Source organism: Trematomus bernacchii, unplaced genomic scaffold, assembly GCF_902827165.1.
Source record: "Trematomus bernacchii unplaced genomic scaffold, fTreBer1.1, whole genome shotgun sequence".
NCBI lineage: Eukaryota > Metazoa > Chordata > Actinopteri > Perciformes > Nototheniidae > Trematomus > Trematomus bernacchii.
The window spans coordinates 16921632-16932834 of record NW_022987689.1 but is presented as its reverse complement, the minus strand read 5'-3'; the positions used below and the strand labels follow the sequence as shown (position 1 = coordinate 16932834).

The 11203-nt window shown below is 40.7% G+C and overlaps 1 protein-coding gene across 1 annotated transcript; it reads right to left on the bottom strand.

The window, feature by feature from the left end:
• Positions 1-284: 284 nt before the first annotated feature.
• stk25b (serine/threonine kinase 25b) lies at positions 285-10827 on the bottom strand. The gene is made up of 11 exons (XM_034137586.1): positions 10432-10827; positions 8483-8713; positions 8069-8125; positions 7824-7932; positions 6294-6451; positions 4874-5059; positions 4379-4524; positions 1328-1433; positions 1174-1245; positions 683-819; positions 285-608 (listed from the first exon to the last, which is right to left on the bottom strand). The coding sequence occupies exons 1-11, from the start codon at positions 10459-10461 to the stop codon at positions 569-571; spliced, it is 1272 nt and encodes a 423-aa protein (XP_033993477.1). The 5' UTR covers positions 10462-10827; the 3' UTR covers positions 285-568.
• Between the last annotated feature and the right edge of the window lie 376 nt (positions 10828-11203).

The window sequence follows — 11203 nt, the reverse complement described above, 5'->3', positions numbered from 1 at the left end:
ACGGTCATTAACAAAAGTAATGTTAAATATAATTTGGTTTATTGAATTGATATGGTTTGATTTAAGTTATTAAATAATTTAAGAGATTACTGACGTCTGTGTTCTCTTTCACAAAATAATGCAGCTGTCCTTGCCATTATAAAACTGATAATATAAATTAGATTGTGTTTGTGTGTTTATTTAAACATAGTGATGTCATTATGTTACGGAAGTAAGTCCAATGGAGGCGATGTTTGTAATTGAGCATTAAGCAGAGCAAAACCAAGGAGACACTGAACAGGATGTGACATTTTCCATAGACTTTATTATAGTTTTTTCTTCTCAATCTAACAGGTATACACAACGCTCTAAATGTCATGGCTTTTTTGTTTTAAATACTCTCCGCTCTTAAAGAAAAAACTGTAAAAATATTTAATTATAACTAATTAAAAGATCTCTCGGGGGGGGACAGGACTGGGAAAGGTGCAAAGATACGAGGGGTTGGGGTCTTCTGTGGTCCTTATCAGAGGCGTAGGGGGGGTCTGGGAGACAGAAGAGGAAGGTGGTTGGGTTACATCCAGCTGGGCTTTCACCGCGAAGAAGGGGTGGTGTTACCATTTAAAGAAAACCTGGAAGAAGGACAGGAAGTGGATTAGTCACAGTACAATATCTCTGCTGCACAAAGCTCCTCCCACAGACCCACCTGCACACTCTCTCCATCATGTGTGTGACCAGGCGGTCGGAGATGCCTGGGCACGACTCCTCAGCCAGGTTGAAGGCGTTCTCCAGCTCCTCGATGGCTCCTACGCCCCCCCCACTCGCCCGCCGTTTCTCCTTCAACTAGTAGAAGAGGAACAATCAATTAGAAATAATCTTGTTTGATGTGCAATCAAACAAAATGACTGTCCAGGACTTCATTTAACAAGCAGGTATTGGTTAGGTTTTCTCAGCTGAGCTTCACGCTTTCATGCTCTTTCCTTTTTAATTCTCACAAATATATAAACTACTTGAACGAAAATATTCTTATTCGACTAACTTTGTTGTGTAATTATATTGCTTTTGCATTTTTAATAGTTTTAAATTCAATTATATAATCTGATTCTGATTTTCCAGACACGATTTAGTACTCTATATTAAAGCCTGCTCTTGCTGTTCTTCTCTCAAAGCACTACACTCCCCCTCCCCACAGCCTACCTCTCTGAAGATGGGTGTTACCAACGCAGACAAGCACTGCGACTTGGGTTGCCTTTTCACTGAGTCTCCTGACTGTTGAGCGGAGAAAGAGTGTCAGAAAAAAACACAAAAGATTGGACTCTGTGTGTGTCAGTTTGCTGTGTGTGTGTCTTACCTCTGAATCTGTGTGTGTGTAGCCTTTCTGTAATTTGCTCAGAGTGGTGGGTCGGACTGTGGGGAAGGTCCACATGGGACACGTGTCCACATCACCATCAGCATCCCTGAAGGAAGGACAGAAAGACAAAAAATAGGTATTTAATATGAGGGACACAAACATGTATGGAATTCATTCAGTATGTCCACCAGGAGATTGTGTGTGTGGTCTAGCATTACTATACTTGTGGGGACCTAAATCTGTTTTCACGTGTGGACAGGGCCACCTTAATACACGGGCTGACCTGGGCTGAAGCCCAGGGGCCTACGGAGATCGGGGGCCTATCATGAGCCAATAAAAAAAAATAAAAAAGATTCAAATTATTTTTTTTTTTATTTCGGGAGTTTTTAAAAAAATGTTTAAATAAACAAAGTCTTGGCTTTCAGAATATGAAACTTTTATTTCCAAAATCACACGATAAATACATTTTTGAAGCTTGTAAAGGGAAGATGACAGCTCTCCCTCGCCACTCTGCTGTTCCGCAGCGCTGCTCCCCCTCCCTCCGGCTGACATTATGAATGGAAGGCGTATAGTAATCATAGATAACACGGCAGGGTCCGTTACAGTTTGTTTTCATCTGATTTCAATTAAACAAAGTCTTGGCTTTCAGAATATTAAACTTGTTTCGGGAAATTCAGATGATAAATACAACTTTGAAGCTTGTAACGGCATAATTACAAGCGGAGAACGGAGTAACTTTACGTCACAGCAGGCATAACAACAGCCGGTGTTTCTCGTGAGTGTTTTCCCCGGGAAACAAACACAATACACACAAACGCAAAAATACACAAACACACACACGTATACACACACACACACTCGTGAGCTTCCCCCAGACCAGGAATCCAAACGAAAATATCTTCCCTCCGGACTATTTTGATCATTTGCTCCGCTAATCAATCAGATCGATGGATTCCAGAGATTTTTCTCAAAAATGATGACTCCGTAACAGTCAGTGGGCACCACTTAACAGCCAATCAGAATGAGAATATGTTTAACATGTGACTTATTCAAATTGCGAGTGATTGAGTGACAGATGAAGGTTGTTTAGGAGAAAATGTCAGAGAAGAAAAAGTTTGAGAGTGGCGCTCGGAAAAGGAAATTGTTGAGGGAAAAGGAGTTTCGAGACAAGCAGCCATTACAAAAAATGCCGAAGCTTCCAGGTTATTTTAAACCTGTAGGCCAGGATGAGGAGGAAGGACAGATTAGTTCTGTACTGAGCGGCAGCGGTGCCGGCCGCGGGGCCTCGGAGCCAAGTAGGCCGTCTGGTTCTGATAGCGATGGAGTAGCGGGAGAGGAAAAACAGACAGGAGGGACATTATCTGTTGGAGGAGATGGAGAGGACGACGAGGACTTGCTACGTGGAAGGGAGCCAACGGCAACCGGACAAATACATGAGGGAGGCCCGATACGTCACTCATCTGGAGGAGAGGACCAGGCGCGCGTAGAGCAGAGTGGAGAAGTGCGATCACAGAGCCTGCCGAGGCTATAAATGACTTTGATTTGTTGTTTAAATAGGGGGCCTACAAAACCTATCAGCCCCAGGGCCTGATGGCAGGTTAAGGCGGGCTTGCGTGTGGGGACTCGCCTCCCTCATGGGGACAAAATGGAGGTCCCCATGAGGGGAATCATTAATTTTATGGTGAAGACTTGGTTAGGTTTAGGTTAAGGGTAAGGGTTAGGGTTAAGCATGTGTTGGTTAAGGTTAGGATAAGTCTCTAGGAAATGCATGTAAGTCAATGTAATGTCCCCTGAAGTGATGTATACATGGTATGTGTGTGTGTGTGTGTGTGTGTGTGTGTGTGTGTGTGTGTGTGTGTGTGTGTGTGTGTGTGTGTGTGTGTGTGTGTGTCTGTGTGTGTCTGTGTGTGTCTGCGTCTGTGTGTGTCTGCGTCTGTGTGTGTCTGCGTCTGTGTGTGTCTGCGTCTGCGTCTGTTTATGCCTGCGTCTGTTTATGCCTGATCTCACAAACTACTGGATCCATTAGCATCATATCTTTGTGCTCATTTATGACTGTATGCTTAAGAACAAGCTTCAGTTTTAGACACGGTGTTTGGGTACCAGCTAGTGGAACTACGGTCAAAGCAGGAATAAGGGTTTCTGTTCAGAGGAAGCCAAGCGCTAAGGCCCCTTTCCCACTAAAGCAGTTCCAGGGCCGGTTCGGAGCTAGTGCCCGATTAAGCACCGGCTCTTCCCGTTTCCACCGCAGCAGGGCCGGATCTTGGCCCAGAGCACCGGTTCTTATCTGGCTCTACTCGACTGCCCGTCCAGAAAACCAAGAACCAAATATGTCACACTTACGTCGGAGGCGGGTGCAGGGGGGCTGAGCAAAGTGACTTATATAAAGTGAGGCAACACTAACCAGGCATAGTGTGATGCTGAACCACACTAATAAACAATGAATCCCTGCACTCTGGGGAAGAGTATAACGTTGGAGAAGTAGTTATTTAATTTAATCTGGCTTCGTATGATTAAAAGCAACACGATCATCAACCCGACGCAGTACCACATTGTTGTGGTTGTGACCGGCACCATGATTTTTCAGGTCATTTCTTTTTGCTACCTTCAAAGACAAAGGCAAAGAGAGAGTGCATAGGCTTTTCAAAACTGAGTCTTTAGACTAATAAAAGCTATTGGACTTTGAGAGAAATATTTAAATCTAAAGACGTGTTTGTGTAAACGTGTTCTACTCTCAGCCACTCCAAATAACTGTCTATTCCAGAAACTGAGGATAAATAATGGGTGATTTTCCAGAAAAAAGAATAGAAAACCAAGCAGTATCCGTAATGAACATGTATGTAATGTTCCTATTAGCAGGAACAAGTGGAAGCCCCTTCGCTTAGTCTGATGCAAACTACAATAGGCAACACATACATGTGCATTGCTGATAGTACTTGGTTGGTATCTTTGTTTCTAGAAAATCACTTATTTATCCTCAAATTCTAATGAGTTGTTAAGGTGGCTGTGAGTAGATCCTTTGGAACATGTTATGAATGTGTTTTGCAGACTCACATATCCGAGTCGTCGGAGCTGGACTCCTCCCCGTGGCCCTCAGACTTCCAGCGGCGGTAGCGGTCGATGAGCTCCGTCAGGTAGGCCGTCTTCTTGGTGTAGCGCGTGATGAACTTGTGCTTTACGAGCTCTTTGGCTGTCGGCCTCTGTACACGCACATCATACACATAGGCAGAAAAGAAGTTTCACATCAATGACTGTCTGTATAAGACTACACTTCAGTGTCTCAAAAGCTAAATGCTAAGAAAGGCTGATGTGCTAACTTGCTAATATGACATTTTGTTTTTATATTTGAGAGAGCACAGATCACATTCTAAAACCTCCATTTAGGCAAATGGATGCCATCCAATCACAAATATACTTTGTAGGAACAATAATCAAAGTCCGGGTCATTTCTGATCTTATTCAGCCACAAACAAACATGTCTGATCCCTTTTCAGTTGTGCTACAGTGCAGGGGGGGGGGGGGGGGGGGGGATGCAGGTATATTACTTACAAAACGAGGGTCTTTATTTAGACAGGCCTCCACAAACTCTTTGAAGGGCTTGCTGTAGGGGCCCTCCAGTGTGGGCGGAGTGTTTTTGGGGATGAGGAAGAGGACCCTCATGGGGTGGAGGTCCGAGTTAGGAGGCTCCCCTTTAGCCAGCTCGATAGCAGTGATACCCAGGGACCAGATATCAGCCTGAGGGGGGAAGACGTGGTAGGTAAGGGGTGTGAACTTAACATCAAATAAAATGACCTCAAAAGTTCTTCCAATGTTGAACATGTCATGTTGTGTCTGCTTATCAGTAGGCATAGGAGAACATTCAACTAATATGAATATGAACAGTACATGTATAAAAACTAAAAGATAATAATGCTAGTTATGCTAGTAAGGCAAAAAGCAGTGCTAAAAATAATAGCCCTTCCATCAGTTGCAATGCATCTTTTTGGGTCAACAATCTCAGATCCTATGTAACTACACACTTTATGATAAATAAGTCAATGTAAAAAAAGGTGTCAAAGGTAAGAATGTAACCAAGTCATGTACAGGGGCTAAAATACAAATGCAATAATAGCAGAAAATGAAAAGAGTACCAATACAGATCACAACACAATTGACTATAACCTCATATCATCATTTTAAAATGAACCAGACTCTGAAAGTCAGATTTTTATTCTAGAAATAAACATTAGTGGTTAGCTAATACAAGTTAATATAAGAATTAGTGATTGTCATATATTTGTGTAAAAGATAAATAATTCTTAAGAACTATAAACATTTCATGTCATGATTATCCTGTTAAAAATAAATTAGATTCAGAAAATAATCCTAACAAACGTCAACATATGCTTAAAGCCACCCTTAAATATCTTGGAATAGCTTAACCTTACATTAAGTTAGGAAACAAATATTTTTGATTGTCCCAAAGTGAGGACTGATCCTTTATACTGGATCATTGTTTTAAATATATTGGAATTGTTCTAACATGACACAAGCTAGTTAGCTTTTTTAAAGTGTTTTTTTTATCACCATCTGCAATAAAATCATTGTCTAATCCCTACCATCAGTGCCTTCACCAACAACTTTCTATTTATAGGTGTGATGTTCTACCAAAATGATTCATCTTTTCACCCAAAAGTGAGAATCTAAACGAAGCAGACATAACACAGTGCTCTCTGTGTGTGTGTGTGTGTGTGTGTGTGTGTGTGTGTGTGTGTGTGTGTGTGTGTGTGTGTGTGTGTGTGTGTGTGTGTGTGTGTGTGTGTGTGTGTGTGGTGTGTGTGTGTGTGTGTGTGTGTGTGTGTGTGTGTGTGTGTGTGTGTGTGTGTGTGTGTGTGTGTGTGTGTGTGTGTGTGTGTGTGTGTGTGTGTGTGTGTGTGTGTGTGTGTGTGTGTGTGTGTGTGTGTGTGTGTGTGTGTGCACTCTGCCTCACCTTGAAGTCGTAGGCCGACTGTTTGATCACCTCCGGAGCCATCCAGAAGGGCGTGCCCACAAACGTGTTCCTCTTAATCTGAGTGTCCGTCAGCTGACCTGCCACCCCGAAGTCTGCCAGCTTCACCTCGCCCTGCTCCGACAGCAGCACGTTGGCAGCTGGAGGGAGGAGGAGAGGGAGGAGGAGAGGGAGGAAGAGAGGACTGTTAAAATACAAGGAATGGTTCACACAAGGAATGAATAAAGTGAACTGTTATCCTGCATGAAGGATGGGTCATCATTTGGAGTGTTTTTTAACACCACGTCAATCAGGCGTATTTGTTTGTCAAAGTCTAACCATTTGACATATTTAGCTTAACAGATTGAAAGGCTAAAATAGGGATCGGTGCTACATGATTTTATTTTGGTTTGAGATAAAACACATTCACAATAAGTTGGTTGTGATGAATTTACAACATCTGAATCATTGTGAGTATCCTGCTACGAGCGATGCTCTAGCCATCTAGTTTGCTTTTATTGCAATACAACCTCCTGCAATTTCACGTTTATTACTATGGTGTACATATCTGCTATTTTGTTTCAGTTTTTGACTTATTGTGTTATTAATAACGTGTGCCATTTTTTCCCCCCTCACTTTATCTGCACTATCTGCTGTTCATGTACATTTCCCCGTCGCGGGACAAATAAAGGATTTCTGATTCTGATAACAGAATTGAAAAATAAATATAGGAATTAAGTAAATACAAAATCACACAATATTGCTTTAAAATAAAAAAAAGTCTCCTTAATTACTCACCTCTGTGTCCTTATTTATACAAAATGTAAGATATAAACACCTACAGAACAGCTGAGAAATGTTATAGCTCACAGATGGTGTTCATACACTCATGCAGGCTGGTAGCATGTTTCAGTGTGTGTCCAGCATCTGCTTCAGACTGGACACATGTTGTTCGCTGGTAGCTTTGACATTAAAGCATTTCAAGCTAATACAGAATACTGATGCAAATGAGCTCTGAACATCACTGATGTCTTTACATGTCTTGTATTGTCTGTCCAAAACCCAAAGATAGTCAATTTAATTTTACACATTTTTTTATTTAATTTTTTTATGAACAGGAAAACGTCCTTATTTGAGAGGCTGAAATCAGATTCTTCTAACATTTTTGCATGCGACATTTTCCTCGACCATAAATCGATAATCAAAAAAGTTTTTTTTTTCTTCTGTTGAGCAACAAATCCAAAGCAACTACTGTAGTAGGGAGGTGGAGAGATAATCTGTTACCATAACTGTACGGAAACTTATTTGATTGGTGATTTAAGAGGCGCTGGATTATTTACAATGTATTATCTGTTTTATAAGTATGTTATCAATATCAAATGTTTAAGTAATCACTGTTATTGTCTATGCTGGTATATCAAAACATCCCTACTCTGAATGATGAGAAGATATCTGGCTTTGTAGCAGGAGAACACTGGAGAATGATATGAATTCATATCTATAAGATGCTTAGTGATAGAGAGTGCTTATTACCTTTGATATCTCTGTGGATCTTCCTTTCTGAGTGCAGATACTCCAGCCCCTTCAGGATCTCTCTCAGTATAGTAGCAATGTACGTCTCTTCAAGAGGCCCTGGACGCAGCTAGACAAGAACAAACAAATATATATATGTTTTTAAAAAGGTGGAAGTGATGAGAAAGAACCAAGAACTGCTCAAGGTTTCCTCATGTAAAGAAAACGTTTTTATAAAAGCGATATGAATATATAAGTCTTCTTACCAGATCCAGAGCAGATCCTCCACCTAAATACTCCATGATAATCCACAGCTTGGTCCCCTGACAGGAACAATATTAGATTAAAGGAACAATATTAGATTAAAGACGTCCAAGATTATTATGATTGATTTTCAAAACTGCATTCAGATGAAATACTACGGAAGAGAACAAGAGCCAAATGTAATTTATCTTTGAAATACATTTCTTATTGTGACTTTTTCCTCAGAATTCGGATTTAACAGACAGAAATGATTTTGTAAAATCTAAAAGAAAAATGTCACATGTGGCCCGAGTCCTCTTCCGTATGAAGCATACAACACACTTTGTTTTGTTCTATTTATATTGTATGTAAAAAAGAAAAAAAAGACATGTTGATGTCAGCAAATAATCTGTGTCACTTTTGAACTTGTGTCTCACCTTCAGGTATGATCCATAATACTTGGTAACGAATGGACTATCGCACTGGCTCAGCACCGTGATCTCCTGTTGAATGTCTTCGATCTCGTCCTCCGCCTCCTCCAGATCTATAATTTTAATGGCCACCACCTCCTTTGTGCGGTTGTTGATGCCTTTGTAGACCTCCCCGAAGGACCCCTTCCCGATCCGCTCCTGCTTGGTGAAGTACTCCTCGGGGTCCAACCGGGTGTTCTGACCCAGTGACAGAAAGCATTGAATTATGAAGTGTTTGTCATGATGACTGTAGGGGCTTATTTGTGTGTGTCTCTTGCGCAAAAGCATGACTTGTTTTATATGAATGTCCTTTTATAGAAGGATCATTTCAAAGTGACAGTAGGGCAGGGCAATATATTGATATTATATTGATATCTTGATATGAAACTACATAACTTCTTAGAGGGGCCCTATTGTGCTTTTTGTGGATATCCCTTTCCTGTAGTGTGTTATATAAGTTTCCGTGCATGGTCTGCAAAGACTAACATTCTGTTGTAATGTATTATAATATTAGTTAGGGTATAGAGACTATATGATAAGCTAACCCCGCTGCAGCATCAATCTTCTCATCTAACTCATTCCTAAATCTGTGGTGTTTTCCACAAGTTCTCCACATATACCATGGTGGAAAGGTTGGTATAACTTATTATTGCATAGTTATTCTTTCTTTCTTTCAGAGGGTTTGGTTTATTGTTGTTTTATTGGCATTTTATCAGACGATCAAAGTTCTTGCCCATCCCTTAATTGCTAACTAAACGTTTTTAGAGGCCCTATTTCTTCAGGGTTTTCCCTTTCCTGACGTCTGTTCTATAGGTTTGTGTGCATGTCAATGTTCTGCAAAGGTGTTCCCTCCAGAGGGAGTTTCTCTCCCACACACTCCCCCCTGCCTGAAACACCTTATTTGGAATACTTTGTTTTCTTCTGTACATAGTGACATCACTATGTAACAATATGGTGCTTCTATTGGCTAGCGCTCCAACACATTGTACTTGATAGGCTAAGGGGCGGGAGGTCTCTAAGAGGCTGACCAGTCACAAGTATGACACAAATAAAGCACTTTTTAACATTAAAGTAGTGGAGGCACAACATATAAATATGAACCTCACAATGAGCATAATAGGGCCCTTTTAATATGGCATAAGTGTTGTGTGGATTAAAATGCTGAAGTTATGTAATTTTCTGAACTGAACAGACTGTTTGAGTTGTTTTATTATTTGCCTTTACCAATTTGTTGTTATTATATACACATTACTATTGATTCTTTGTTGAAAATGTCATTGTATAAATGTTTTTTGAATCCCAAATGGTCAACCCAAAGATATTGTTGCAATAACGTAATAATACATATTCTCCATGTATCGACCCAGCCCTACATGACATCTGTTAGCCTACATAAAAATGATCTAATTCACTGCTGTAATATAAAAAGTTGATATATGATTAACCTTTATTATCTGTGTCCATGAACCCATCTCTTCAGTCACTGCCTGTATACTAACTGGACTGTAGATCGAACTTTGTGCCAATATGTCATTCAAGTGACACCCAACTTATAGGTTCAGTGGTTTTCTCTTTGCATAACAGAAATGAGTTATCATTTAACAGAGTAGGAGAGGAGGCCCTTAATGAAGCCAATTCCTTTCAAAATATTGTAATGTCTGCAGTATGTGATAATGGCAAGACTAAAACAATGGAGACATTTCAAACTTTACTGTATACTGTTATAAGATCTAATGACATTGTTTCACCTGATGCTGCCGAAATAAATGAGTACATAAGTGTGTGTATATGCTAGGTTTTTGTCACTTGCATTGATAGCTTAGACCCCCTCCCCACCCAGCCTGACAGTCATGGGGGTTCGACTTGTCTTGGACCTTAAAGGGAGGTGACAGTCGGTTAAAAGAGGATTTTTGTACCTGGTTCTGCAAGTCTCGAAGGTGTGCCATCCTCTCTGCCGGTTGGACGGGACCGGGACAGCCACAGCTCTGTCTTTCCGAGGTTACCGAATGGTCCTTTCGGGTGTTTCCTCCCCTCTTAGCTGTCTAGGAAGCTAGCTAGGTGGCTAGCCAACTAGATAAACACCCAGTCTGTTGGCTTTAACGGGGCTGTCACTCCTCGCTCTGTTTTCGGCCTCCGAGTCCAACGGAGGACTGAGTGGCCCGGCGAGACAACAAGCTGTTAACCGAGAGACTCCATTTGTGACGAACAAGAAGATGAAATGCTCCCTGCGTCTATAAATATTTAATTCATTTCAAGGAACGCTTAGCCTGTTGTTCATTTGAAGCTTGAGGAGGACAAAATAATGGCCCAGCCGGAGGACGCATGCGCAGTGGGATCCAAGAAGGTGGAATTGTGGGAGGTGTATTTCTAAACTGTCAATCCAAAATAACTGAAGAAAACACTTACATTTAGATGCTGTCGCAGACATTCATGATTAAAATATACCAAATACTTTAAGTAAATCTACTGAATTAAGTTAAAATATTTAGGTAATTGTACTTTTTAAAGTAGCCTTTCTACATTTTATGCTACTCTCTACAGATGGGAATACTGTTATTTTTACTCCACAACATTAGTTTGATGAATTTAGTTAGTAGTTAATTTTCAGATTAATATATATTTTTTTTTTAAACAACATGTAATGAGTATTAAATGAGGAAGATTGTATTGTTGTGCAGTAATGTAAAC

What these genes read in the sequence shown, in the direction of transcription:
- stk25b (XM_034137586.1), bottom strand. Translation starts at nt 10,461, where the DNA reads ATGGCACACCTTCGAGACTTGCAGAACCAG. An exon ending in TAAATAAAGACCCTCGTTTT is followed by an intron (nt 4,525 to 4,873) that starts GTAAGTAATATA and finishes GTGCGTGTACAG; the next exon opens with AGGCCGACAGCCAAAGAGCT. An exon ending in TAACACCCATCTTCAGAGAG is followed by an intron (nt 820 to 1,173) that starts GTAGGCTGTGGG and finishes CTCTTCTACTAG; the next exon opens with TTGAAGGAGAAACGGCGGGC.